Source organism: Anabrus simplex, chromosome 1 (assembly GCF_040414725.1).
Source record: "Anabrus simplex isolate iqAnaSimp1 chromosome 1, ASM4041472v1, whole genome shotgun sequence".
NCBI classification, from domain to species: Eukaryota; Metazoa; Arthropoda; class Insecta; order Orthoptera; family Tettigoniidae; genus Anabrus; species Anabrus simplex.
The window spans coordinates 1,066,230,154-1,066,244,816 of record NC_090265.1 but is presented as its reverse complement, the minus strand read 5'-3'; the positions used below and the strand labels follow the sequence as shown (position 1 = coordinate 1,066,244,816).

The following is a 14,663-nucleotide window of genomic DNA, read 5'->3' as shown; positions in this document are numbered from 1 at the left end:
ATACTGTACCGTTATTACGAAGAAACTTTCTGGGAAACTCTTTTATTTCTTACTACTACTACTACTACTACTACTACTACTACTACTACTACTACTTCCTAGGCCTTTCCTATCCTACCGTCGCCATAAGACCTACCTGTGTCGGTGCGACGTAAAACAAATGGCGAAAACTACCACTATTACTGCTACTACTACCACTACTACTACTCATAATAATAACACCATCCGGACATTTGACTCGAATGAACCCACAAAAATTGGCCGATTGGAAACATCAACTACTTTGTGGACAAGCTAATCAAAGGGACCTGGTTTCCAAGGTAGGAGGAGATCTCGAAGAACTGAGATAAAACCTAGTGACATCCTGGAGTGTGCCCCACTCAAGCATGCCATGGTTTCAAGGAAAAGCCGAAGCTAAAAGAGCAGGAAAGGTATGGATACATGAGACAAAGGAAAAACATCGAGAACAAAAGCAGAAGTACTGGGCAAATGTCAAAGCCCAAAGAAGGTGACAGTTGAAATTACGTGGTCCATAATCAATCGGCCGAAACGAGATGAGTGAATGAATAAATAATAATCGTATGGCTTCAGCCACCGTGTGCAGGCATTTTCTGCTGATGCCATATAGGCTGTGCGTCAGTTTTGAGATTCCGTTCCACTCTACCAGGTGGCAAAGAAAGCGGTGATCTATGTCTGATTCTTTATTGTTTAGGGTATTCAACAAAAATGATACGAGTGATCTTTTACATGCCGTTATCTTACGATATGGACTATCCAATGGACTTCTTTTCTTCTCTTGAGAAATCCAACTACCTCTGTCGAGTTTAAACCAGTGATCATGTGATATGAAGGTCAACATTGTATCAATGATCCACAGGGGCAACTACATATGAGAATGACGCAGAATAGGCCTACATGAGAGGATTTCATTGTTCACAATACTGTAGTACAGTAACTAATTTTCACGAAATCTAGAATGTGTGGCTGAAACAATATTATATATTGTTTCAATATCAAAATTCTGCTGGAATACAAAGAGTTGGCCTGAAGAGAAATTAAAGTAAACATGTAGAGATAAATATATTCTTTAAATAATTATTTCCTCTCATTTGTAATGCTCTTAACCATTTTCAAAACTACAATTTGCCTTTAGAATTTGAACTAGTTCTTCAGTATGTAAATACTCAGAGACAAAAGTGGACGAGAAATATTGGGAGGATGGACAGAATTGGGAAAAGAGAGCAACTCTCACTCACAAGTTAAAATGCCGTATTCACTTTAATTTGCTCAATTTTTTATTCTTCTTTCGACAAAGTTGCCTGTGTTCCACTCCCTTGTGCGTATCTCATCCCTCCAAGGGGTCACGCCCCTCTACTTTGGGAACCACTGGGTTAAAAAAAGGTGGGTGTTTTTCCAGTAGAGAATGGCATGCAATATTTAGAATATTTCTTTGTTCCGTTATGAAGACTAATCTGAAATACGTTTAAAATACTAACAGAATCGTCACCTCATCTCACACTAATTCAGGAACTATTATATAACTCAATTTTTTTTTGTCTTTCAGTTGTTTAAGCTTAACATTTAATACCATGAGAGGTTGACAACCTCGTTTACCTGAAGTTGCTAGAGGTGCCCCGTTACCACGTACTGCATTCGTAATAGATTGCGCCAGCTGTTGTCAGTAATATTATACCATACATTTGTTTGCTTTAGCATCAACTATGAAAACATGAAAAATCTTTTCAAGAACCATCGAGGCATAAGTATTCACCTTGTTAATTTCTCAACAACTTTACTAGATACTGAGTGCAATCTGTTCTAAAGTCTCCAAGCAGCTTAAATTCATGTCAGAAGAGAAAGCCGAAAGACACCCAAACGGGAGGCGGGAATGGAGGGGGATATTGAAGGTAATATGCTCACCCATACACCAGTTGTGGTAATTAATACGGTTACTGGAAAGGTACTTAGAAATATTGATCGTGTGTCATCAAATGTTTGGAGAGCGCAAAATTTGCCAAACCGTTATAATTTTACTGTCATATAAAATTTAATTTACCATTGAATTGTTGTTTTATTAACTCACTGATGTGCATTGTGAATGCCCTCCAGAACTCACCGACTGACACATGTCAGCGATGTGATGATGCCACTAATGTTTTACAAGTGGCACTATTCATAATTTGGTCATACGTATATCCTACATATTTCCAAATCACGGTGTTAATTAAATATTCAAGTTGTAACTAATGGTTTTTGGTAGGATAATACTTCATTTTTAGGTATGGGTACTAAATATATAAATAAGACATATGAACAATTCTCCTCATAATCTAACCTCACGAATGGTGATCGTTTTTAAAGGACAGCAAATGGCTTGACTACCCTTAAACATATATTTCTTACTATCTTCTTGGATTCACTGATAATACAGTGGGAAGGTACGCCATAATAACTGTGAACACGACACCAGACTTCGTAAATCCGAGCCTACCTGTAAGTCTGTAAAATGGTGATATCTGAAAAAAAAATCCGTTATGCTGGAATTATCCAATACAGTTAAACAATGCGAGTTGATAGTAATTACAAAAGAATGGAATATTAAACCATATCAACGATATGCCATTCTATACTTTCTCTCCTGTGCTTACTGGTATGTCTTTAACTTCTCTCTCAAATTTCTGAAACAAGCTCACCACGTCAACTCATCGCCAGCTGACGGTGAAGTTTTACTGGAATCATACTTACAGAGTTCATCGTAGAACTATTTCATAGATTTCGAGTTGGACAACAGCTCCAGTCAAATGGTCTTAACTGCCAGCTGTGACCGACAGATGGTAATTAAACTAACAATGACCAAGAGCAAACTTCTCCGTAATAAATGTAACTAATCTCATGTCAGATGTTAAGGATCCATATGCCGCGTACACATATTAACTATTAACCACCCACATCATTCGTATCTCCCTCCGTAGCGTAATGGTTCGGACTGTTAGCTGCCGTCCTCGGTGGCGAGGGTTTGATTCCCGGTTCTTCAAGAAATTAAGGTAGGAAGTGGGGGAGGGGGGCTTGTCATCATCATTTTCATTTTCCTTGTTCAGCTCCTGGCAGATCGGGGTGATACAATAGAACTGAAACGAGATGAGTTATCGGCAACATGGAAACGGAAATCGGTAGAGGATATGTGCCTCATTCTATGATAGTCACGTATTATTTGAATTTACCTTAACTAAGGTCTGTATAATTAGAGTAATAAGACCAACACGAACAAAAAATTTTAATCCTACACATTTTCATATATAAAATGGCGGTCCTAAACCTGGAAAATGTAGAAAGGAACACTTTCGGAGTTTTCTTCTGCATGCGGGCGAGTTTACATCGTCATTATACGACACTGTTTGCGAACGCCGGACAAGTTCATATATCAGGTCCTAATTATCGATTTCGAGTTTATATTACCCACACTTGGCATTACTTTGTTTCTTATAAGTTTATCAAGGCTTTTCTGCGAATAAGGTACGAAACTTCTAGGTATCTTTCATTTTTTTCTTCATCCACTAACTCGGTGACTCGGTGGGAGAGTGTGAGACTCATAATCCGAACTTTGTGGGCTCAATCCCAGATGAAATATTCGATTTTCAAGGTCGATGAAAAAGCATAGCAACCCATACTTTCTGTCGTTTGTATCTTGGTAGCACAATCAGTGTCACCCGATCAAATTAAATATGACATAGGAACAGCAGCACAGTCGGAACATCGAAACTGGTAGGTACTCCACTTAGATGGCATCGCCTCAGAAGATTTCGAGCTTGCTGAGAGAGACCATAAGATTCTAGTTAAAATACATTATTAGAGGCTTAATTCTGTACTTCAGAGGGCGAGTTGACCGTGCGGTTAGGGGCACGCAGCTGTGAGCTTGCATCCGGGAGATAGTGGGTTCGAATCCCACTGTCGGCAGCCGTGAAGATGGTTTTCCGTGGTTTCCCATTTTCACACCAGGAAATAAATTCTAGAGATGTACCTTAATTATGGCCAAGGTATCTTATTTCCAACTTCTAGCCATTTCCCATCCCAAAGTCACCATAAGACCCATCTGTGTCTGTGCGACGTAAAGCCACTAGCGAAAATTCTATATTTTACTGTTTCCTTGAACGCTTTTATTAATGTGTAGATTCATAGTCTTACCGTAAGAGAAATTTTGATTATATTTTAGGATAACGATGAACTGAGCATTAATCCTAACGTATTTTTATCAACAAATAGAGATCAGTGTATTAACGGAATTCATTTCATGTTTCACAGTGTTCCAAATATTTTTAGAACATTATTAGGGATATCGTCTGTACCTCATCTCAAAGGTCCTTGGCTCGATTTTCTGATCAAAACAATGAAATCTAGTTCCTTTATCTTCGCAAATCTGATATGAGAGACAGGGGAATTCGATTCGTGAATACCAAGCTACATGGCTTCAGGGAATTGTCACGGTTATCATTTGTCACTCCAGTATCCGTCACAGTTTGACTGAGCAGCAGTCGTATTGGCAATTGGAAAGATATTTGAGGTCTGTACCAGACACTAGTTACTTAATTTACAAATACACGCTAGCATAAGACATTTTGTAAAAGTACAGTTTTCTGCTAGTTGCTTTACGTCGCACCGACACAGATAGGTCTTATGGCGACAATAGGGCAGGGAAGGGCTACGAATGGGAATGAAGCGGCCATGGCCTTACTTGTGGTACAGTCCCAGCATTTGTCTGGTGTGAAAATAGGAAACCACGGAAAACCATCTTCAGGGCTGCTGACAGTGGGGAAAAATAATTTTAAAGATTAATAACCGATGTTTCACGTAAATCTCCTCAGTTGAATTTGATTAAATCAACTCTAATACTTCCTTGTATTTATGATAAATTCAAGTGACCTCAATGTTTGCAAATTTTCTAAGGACGTACGTGGGTAGCACAATATTATAACTTTCAAGAAGTAAATATATTACAAGACGCTACCTTAGTACTGAAAGTTATGGATGATGATGAAGTAGGGATGCGGGTATTTAAAACTGAGTTATTCGACTCACCACGTCGATGAGCTGCGAGAGACGGAGTCCCATCTTGACAGTGAGACGGTCCGAGTTGTTCCCCACGGGCCGAATGAGCCGGTTGTAATTGCTCAGCAAGTCCTCGTACAGGCGCTTAGCGTCGGGGTTCCCCAGCGTCTCGCCCATCACCGCCAGCATGACTGCCAGCAGCACGCTTCCCATCTTAGGCCTAGTCCACCCCTGAAAAAAGATAACAAAAGTGTTCCTTCTTAATATCTAATTCACATGAAGGAAAGTGCTATTGCTAATAGCCACTAACACTTGCATGTTTATTCATTCATAACATTATTCTATTTTTAACGATAAAAAATACTGGTCATAACATACTAATAAGCTCGGACACATCTCGAGATATAGTGTCGAAAGTGCAAAAGGAATTTCTACCAGTCGTAGAGGATTTAAATTTTCGTAATACGACTGATATGGGTACACTACGTCTTATAAACACCAAGAACAATGTAAGGTAAATTCTCATACTCGGTCATCATTGAAGTTGTCTTCCTTGATTGCCTTGAACAGAGCCCTCAATATATCGGACCAAACCAAGTCCGGTTTGAATCTGACTGAACCACAACTAAGAGTATACTAATAAAGTGTGCATAACCTCTGACAAGAATGTCCCAAGCCTCTCATTGTGGGATCCAGTAACTTAATGTAACTTAAAGTTATTATTTCAATTTCTCCCTGTTATTACTGTTACCTATTCAATGTCGCACAAGCATAGATAGATTTTCAGTGGCAATGTTATAAGAAAACTTCTAGAAGATATGGCCGCAGTATTTACATGATGTGGTATTCCCACAGATGACTGTTCATTTGGTTCTACGCCCATGTTAGCAAGGCTTGAGAGATGATCTTGAGAATTATTTGGAGAAAAGAGTTTCCTCGGTTATTTTTTACTCCTATAAGTCCAATGACTTCTTCCGGTACACTTCCGAAGTTCGGCCACAATGTAGTCCTCTTCTGCTGCCTTGTCATTCTCGAATAGCAGGATGATTTGACTCATTTATTCCACTGAAGGAGGTAGTGAATCAGTGTTTGGAGTGCTGATAGTTAAAGCCTTTACTGGGTGGATCACAATTGAACAGGTTCTTAAAGTCCTTGGCTAGGTGATAACGAGGGTACTTGTTGATGTAAATCCAGGGATGGAGGTATTGAAGTAGGGAGTGGAAAATGCAGATGGAGGTGGAGTACCGCAATGTATGTACTAAGTAACGTGTGGTTAGGCGCTTCAGGAGGCATCAGGAGGTAAACAACCCTTCCCCACAAAAGCTGACCTGAACCTTGTATCATTTTACTCTTACATCCTAATACTACACCGTAAGGGATACAGTGGAACATGACACAGGAAAGTAACCGTTTGTCCCGACTCTGTAGTCACAGTCTTCACTCCCACCTCACATGCATTCTTCATGTTAGAGGGTGAGTTCACTGGCCGTCTTGACAACGATCTCCAATTGGTCTCAATCATACAGATTTGCATTTTTCAACATCTGACTTACGTCTTGGTTGTTATTAAATCCTTCTGCATCGGATTTTATGTATGTTAGTCATTTAGTGTTTGTGTCTCAGCTGGATCTCTGAGAGGTAGTGATCCGAATCCAGGTTGGCGCCTCTCAATATCTTTACGTTTTGTATTTGCCACTGGAACTTTCTTTCTGGTACTCGCCCAAGTTGTGCATTTATTTATTTATTTATTTATTTATTTATTTATTTATTTATTTATTTTCCATCCAATTTTGAACTAGTGATGCTATTTTGTCATAAAAGTGCTGGAAGATATTGTATACATCAATATAAGTTTATGTTCACTACAGGCAGAGGGAAAGCGTCCAAAAATACTGTAAATGGATCACCACAGTGAAGTCCGACTTAGAACAGCTGGGGATTTCAGAACAAACCATACAGGATCGTGTATTATTCCGGCAGTTAACCTTTCAAGGTGTCTTTCCAGAGTCTCTCACCAGCAGACAGAGTACAGGCACCACCCGACCGAAGTGGACCGAGGAAAGGAAACAAGCACACAGCCAGAAGATGAAAGCTTTCTGGGCAGAGAAAAAACAGAATTTCCATACAAGGAGTCGAAACGAGCCCCGTGGTCCTCAGTAGGCCCAAACGACAAGAGGAAGAAGAAGAAAAAGTTGAATGATATACCAGACTGTCATTGCTTATACTTACTTTTGCCAGACTCCTTTCAAAACCGTGTGGCCATTTTCAACTCTTAAGATTTGTGATCTTTTGGGAAGCTTTAGTTTCATTCGCCGGTATTTTAATAGCAGACACTTTTCAAGTTCAAAGAAGAACTTGCATTCATAGCTTTTATATCATAATCCCTCCTCTGCAAACCATGTGACCTTGCCGCGCTGGGGAGGCTTGCGGGTCCCAATGAAGCAGATAGCCGAGCCGCAGGTGTAAACATATCAGATGGGTATCTGTTGAGAGACCAGACTAACGAATGGTTCATCGAAAGGGAAGTAGCAGCATTCCGGAAGTTGCAGGGGCGGCAGTCTAGATGATTGACTGATATGGCCTTGTAATAAAACTGATCATGGCTTAGCTGCGTTGATACTGCTACACGGCTGAAAGCAACGGGAAACTACAGCCTTAACTAACTCCCAAGAACATACAGCTCTCTCTGTATGAATGATGTACTGACGATCGCTTCCTCCCGGATAAAATATTCCGGAGGTAAAATAGTCCCTCATTCGGATCTCCGGGTGGGGACCACACGAGAAGGGACGATCCTCAGGAAGATGGATACTGACACTTTGCAACTCGGAGCATGGAATGTTAGAAGTTTGAGTCGTTGTGGTAGGATAGAGAATCTGAAAAGGGTGATGGACAGACTAAAGTTAGATGTAGTTGGTGTAAGCGAAGTACGTTGACAGGAAGAAGAGGAGTTTTGGTCTGGCGACTACAGAATTATCAACACAAAATCAAACAGGGGAAATGCAGGAGTTGGTTTAATGATGAATAAGGAAATAGGGGATAAGCGGGTAAGCTACTACGACCAGCATAGTGAAAGAATTATTGTTGTCAAGGTAGACACCAAACCAATGCCCACCAAAATAGCGCAGATATGTATGCCTTCTAGTTCAGCGGATGACGAAGAAATCGAATGAATATATGAAAAGATAGAAAATGTAATACAATATGAAAAGGTGTTGGGAATATAATTGTGATTGGAGACTGGAATGCAGTGGTAGGCCAAGGAAGAGAAGGTAATACAGTAAGAGAATTCGGACTGGGACAAAGGAATGAAAGAGGAAGTCGGCTGCTTGAATTCTGTACCGATCATAATTTAGTTCTTGCTAATACTTGGTTGAAATACCACAAACGACGTCTTTGTATGTGGATGAGACCTGAAGGCATTGGAAGGTATCAAATAGACATGATTATGATTAGGCAGAGATTCAGAAACCAGGTGTTGGATTGCAAAACTTTGCCAGGAGCACACGTGGACTCTGACCGCAAACTGTTGGGCATGAAATGCCATCTGAAGTTGAATAAATTGAAAAAGGAAAGGAATGCAAGGAGATAGGACCCATACAAGTTGAAAGGAAAGAGTGTGAAGGATTGTTTCAAGGAACAGGTTGCACAAGGATTAAATGAAAAGGCTGAAGGAAACACAATAAAGGAAGAGTGGTTAGTCATGAAAAATGAAGTCAGTAGGGCTGCTGAAGAAATGTCAGGAAGGAAGAAAAAATCAACTAAAAATCAGTGGATAACTCAGGAGATACTAGGCCTGATTGATGAACGACGAAAATATAACAATGCAAGAAATGAAGAAGGCAGAAAATAATACTGGCGATTAAAGAATGAAGTGGGTAGAAAGTGCAAGATAGCTAAAGAAGAATGGCTGAAGGAGAAGTGCAAGGATGTTGGAGGTTGTATGGTCCTAGGAAAGGTAAATGTTGCATAGAGGAAAATCAAGAAACCTTTGGAGGAAGAAAATTTAGGTGTATGAATAGTAAGAGCTCAGATGGAAAGCCACTTCTAGGGAAAGAAGACAAGGCAGAGAGATTGCAGGAACATATCCAACAGTTGTATCAAGGTAAACACGTAAATGATTTGGTTCTGGAACAAGAAGAGGCTGTTGACGCAATTTTGAGGTCAGAGTTTGACAGAGCTGTGAGAGACCTAAATAGGTACAAGGCACCTGGAATTGATGACACTCCCTCTGAATTACTGACTGCCTTAGGAGAAACCAGCTTGGCATGTTATTTCATCTAGTGTCTAAGATGTATGAGACAGGAGAAGTGCCATCCGATTTTCGGCAGAATGTTGTTATACCTATTGCCAAGAAAGCCGGTACTGACAAGTGTGAAAACACCGCACCATTACTTTAGTATCTCATGTCTGAAAACTTTTAACACTCATTATTAACAGAGGTTCGTCCGGCTCCATGGTTAAATGGTTACCGTGTTGGACTTTGGTCACAGGGGTACCGGGTTCGATTCCCGGGAGGGTAGGGAATTTTAAGCATCATTGGTTCATTTCGCTGGCACGGGAGCTGGGTGTATGTGTCGTCTTCATCATCATTTCATCCATATCACGACACGCAGGTCACCTACGGGCGCCAAATCAAAAGACTTGCACCTGGAGAGCCGAACATGTCCTCGGACACTCCCGGCATTAAAAGCCGTACGCCATTTATTTAATAGAGGAATGGAAAGACAAGTTGAAGTTAATTTGGGAGAAAATCAATATGGCTTCAGAAGAAATGTAGGAACACGTGAAGCAATCCTGACTTTGCGTCTGATCTTAGAGGATTGAATTAAGATTGACAAGCCCACCCACATAGCGTTCATAGATTTAGAAATGGCATTCGATAATGTTGATTGGACCAAGCTATTTAAGATTCTGAAGGTGATTGTGATCAGATACCGAGAACGAAGGATTATCTTCAATCTGTATAAAAATCAGTCTGCAGTGATAAGAATTATAGCCTTGAAAAGGAACCAGCAATCCAGAAAGGAGTGAGGCAAATCTGCTATTTGTCTCCCTTCCTTTTCATTGTTTACATAAATCAGGCAGAAAAAGGAAATCAAAGGGGAGATTGGAAAGGGAATAACAATCCAAGGTGAGGAACTCAAAACCTTGAGATTTGCCGATGATATTGTTATTTTATCGGAGACTGCAGAAGATCTAAGATCCTGAAAAGTTGCTGAACGGTATGGACGAAGTCTTGGGTAAGGAGTACAAGATGAAAATAAATAAGTTCAAAACAAACAGTAATGGAGTGCAGTCGACGAAGGCAGGTGATGCTGGTAATATTAGATTAGGAAATTAATTCTTAAAGGAAGTAGATGAATATTGTTAATTGGGTAGTAAAATAACTAACGATGACATAAGTAAGGAGGACATAAAATGCAGACCAGCACAAGAAATGAAGAGCTTTCTTAAGAAAGTAAATTTGATCACTTCAAACATTGATACAGGAATCAGAAAGACGTCCATACAGACATTGTATGGAAGTGAAACATGGACGATAACTAGCTCAGAGAGAAATATAAGCTTTTGAAATGCGGTGTTACAGAAGAATGCTCAAGGTGAAATGGATAGATCGAATCACGAATGGAGAGATACTGAATCGAATTGGTGAGAGGAGATCAGTTTGGATAAATTTGACGAGAAGAAGATGTATAATGATAGGACATATCTTAAGACACCCAGGACTTGTGCAGTTGGTTTTCGAGGGAAATGTAGGCGGTAAGAACGGTGTGGGTAGACTAAGGTATGAATATGACAAGCAGATTAGAGTGTAGGATGCAGCAGTTACGTAGAAACGAAAAGTTAGCACAGAATAGGGTGGCATGGAGGACTGCATCAAACGAGTCTATGGACTTATGACTCAAACAACAACAACATATCATAATCTATGTTGTATGCTGAGTGCTCAGACCGGAGGCTGGTCTGAACGTCAACAACTCCGCCATCAGCTGCCATAGGTGGACCAGGCGTCGCTAAATATGCGTACTAGGGAAATGAGGAGAGAGTTTGTTTTCCATTGCTTTCCTCACTGAGCCATAAGTTGTTATTATTACAACTCAGTCTTCCAAGCCCACTGAAAATTTTCACCAACCGAGCCTATGAGCGACATTTTCACACCATTCATTACAGGGACTGGCTGCATAAGGAATGGAATTACTAGCATCACTCATATCTCAGCCACTTACTTGCTGTCAAAGCCAAGGATGAGACAAACAGGACAATGAAATTATTTTTTTTTTTTGCTACGGGCTTTACGTCGCACCGACACAGATAGGTCTTATGGCGACGAAGGGATAGGAAAGGCCTAGGAGTTGGAAGGAAGCGGCCGTGGCCTTAATTAAGGTACAGCCCCAGCATTTGCCTGGTGTGAAAATGGGAAACCACGGAAAACCATCTTCAGGGCTGCCGATAGTGGGATTCGAACCTACTATCTCCCGGATGCAAGCTCACAGCCGCGCGCCTCTACGCGCACGGCCAACTCGCCCGGTGACAATGAAATTAAAAAAAAAAAAACATAGTTCTAGTCTGCACCAGAAGATATAGCGTGCCATAAACACTAGATTTTGCTATCAAAGGCATTACCTATGCATACAAAATAGTGATAATGAACAAAATTACCAACTGATGGTATTTAATTAGTAGAAATTTAGAATGTTGCGGTGTGTTATTTCAATTCTTCATAACATCTAAATTTAATCGGAATAAGCTACTATTAATTTCACTCTCAAGCAGGAGCGTAATTTGTATTCAGCATATAGATTACCTCTCAGATCGGATGAGCTTGTGTAACCCCAACAGAGAAAATTAGTAGTACAGATTAAGCGAAGGTAGCATTTTGTAATTACTACGATCTCATAGCCCTTCCGCAAAATTTAAAATGTGTTCTCCTCATTTAGCACAGGTAAGTGTAACCACGTTTTATTTCCACGTTCTTTACTGTCTTCATAACAGCATTTGACACTCTGTGTCGTACGATGTCGACATGTGAAACTTCTCTGGTGTTTACCCGAGAACATACGAAGGTCGATCAAATATAAACAGGATTTTTGTTCCTGAACTGCAACAGTTGGTAGGACTGACCCCGCGCTTCTGCTATGCTTAGGCGGGACCATTAGGAATGGAAAGAGCGTGCAGTTAGATATTTCCCGCCGTTTTGTCAGTAACGCTCACGATGTCGGAGTAACAGGTGCACTGTGCAACGCATAATTATAAAATGTCTTGCTCGTGAAGGAGTTACAGCAAAGGAAATTTGCCAGAGATTTACTGCGCAGTTCGGTGATCAAACATTGGCAAGGACGCGTGTGTTTGCCTGGTGTAAAAAGTTCAAGGAAGGGCAAGAACGTGTGGAAAATCAGCAACACGTTCGCCGTCCTCGGACCAGCATTACAGACGAAAACATTCTTGCGCTTAAAGACATTATTGACGACGATCGACGGGCGAGAGTATCAGAAATTGCAGAACGAGTCGTAATTAGTTATGGGAGCTGTCAAGCAATCATCACAAACTTGTGTTCCAGATGGGTCGCTCGCCCGTTGACCGAAAATCTGAAGTGAAAACGTTTGGAGGTCTGTCAGAGGCTTACAGCAAGGTTTGCGGAAGAAGGTGATGCCTTTTTCAGTCGGATTGTAACCTGCGACGAAACATGTGTCCACCACTACACTCCCGAATCCAAACAAGCCATTAAGGAGTGGCGGAGATATGGTGAGGCAGCACTAGTGACAGCCAAGACTCGACTGTCAGCTGGCAAGCTTCTTGCAAGTGTTTTTTTTTCGATCGGCGAGGCATTGTGCTGATTGATCTTTTGCAACAGCGATGCACAATTATTGCTACTTACTACTGCGAACTGTTGAACAAGGCGAGGGTTGCATGACGCCGTAAAAAACGAGACCAACCGATTCGACAGGTCATCCTCCTCCACGTTAATGCGTGGCCCCATATTGCAACTCTAACTGTCTCCAAGCTACAGGAGATGCACTGGACTACACTTGATTATCCTCCATACACACCAGATTTATCGCCCTGCAATTTCCATTTGTTCGGACCGCTTACAGAAGCTCTAGGAAGGCAACGATTTGAAGATGACGATAGTGTGGAAGACTTTGTGCCCAACTGGCTGGTGACAAGACCCTGTTCTTTTTACGATGAGGGCATCAAAAAGCTGTCCAAACGCTGGGACAAATGCATTTCCAAAGCAGGAAGCTATGTGGGAAAATAAATTGTAATTGCCTTGAGCTTTTCAATAAATGAATTAAAAAAATAAAATCCTGTTTATATTTAATCTTGCCCCCCCCCCCTAGTATTTTACAACTCAATCATAGATCATTCAGCGGAGATCTGCTTTCCCTGCCATTTGGTAGGGAAGAACGAAATGTCGAAACTGAAATGCAAACAGTCTACATGGCGTTAAATTAAAGTGCATTCATACGGTAGATGGGGCCATACGTTTGTATGGTTATTAATTTTATTATTATTATGATTATGATTATGATGATGATGATTATTATTATTATTATTATTATTATTATTATTATTATTATTATTATTATTATTATTATTTATTACAGTTATTTCTAGGATCGCTGGAGACACCCAGGCTCATATGGTTTTGGTCGTTGGTTTAAGACCGGATGCCCTTCCAGACACCTCGTGATTTTTTAGATGAAAATCTCAACCCAGGATCGATCGGATTCGAGCCTCAGCCTTATGGGTTGGAAGCTAGCAGCCAAGCCACTGTGTTAATCACGCTCCCCTATCATTATTACTGTTATTATTAGTATTATGTCCGGCTTCATGGCTAAAGGGTTAGCGTGCTGGCCTTTGGCCACAAGGGTCCTGGGTTCGATTTCCGCAGGATAGAGAATTTTAACCATAATTGGTTAATTCCCCTGGCACAGGGACTGTGTGTATGTGTTGTCTTCATCATCATTTCATCCTCATCAACTCGCGCAGGTTGCCTATGAGCGTCAAATCAAAAGACCTACACCTAGCGAGACGAAGTCCTCGGACACATCCCGGCACTAAAACCATGCGCCATTCCATGTTTTCTTTCTTTCTAGTGGCTTCACGTCGCACCGACACAGATAGGTCTTATGACGACGATGGGATAGGAAAGGCCCAGGAATTGGAAGGAAGCGGCCGTGGCCTTAATTAGTGTACAGCCCCAGCATTTTCCTGGTGCAAAATAGGAAACCACGGAACACCATCTTCAGGGCTGCCGACAGAGGGATTCGAACCCGATATCTCCTGGATGCAAGCACACAGCCGAGCGCCCCTAACCGCACGGCCAACTTGCCCTGTCTCTCTCTCATTGTTAACGTCCAAGCACATTATTCTCTCAGTTAGCTTGTCATCTTCAATTTTCATCTCAGGATTTTACCTTCGAAGCCAGTTCATATACACAGCTTCATCTAATGAAATCATCCCTAATTTATCCTTAATTTTTCTCATTGCAAGTGTCTTCCTGCATTTGTTCCACCTGATTTTTACTAGCAATGATTCTCACTACCATTGCAATTTATCTGTTACCTGGAGATTAAGAATAATATATTGTGAGGCTACCAGTTTTCACTACCGTA

At 40.9% G+C, this 14,663-nt stretch overlaps 1 protein-coding gene across 1 annotated transcript in view; it reads right to left on the bottom strand.

The window, feature by feature from the left end:
* The window catches only part of nAChRalpha1 (nicotinic acetylcholine receptor alpha1), a 618,172-nt gene extending 612,916 nt beyond the window's left edge, over nt 1-5,256 (bottom strand). The window contains exon 1 of the mRNA XM_068228366.1: nt 5,074-5,256. Within this exon, the coding sequence (XP_068084467.1) occupies nt 5,074-5,256 (183 nt within the window). The remainder of the gene's footprint in view (nt 1-5,073) is intronic.
* Nucleotides 5,257-14,663: the final 9,407 nt, after the last annotated feature.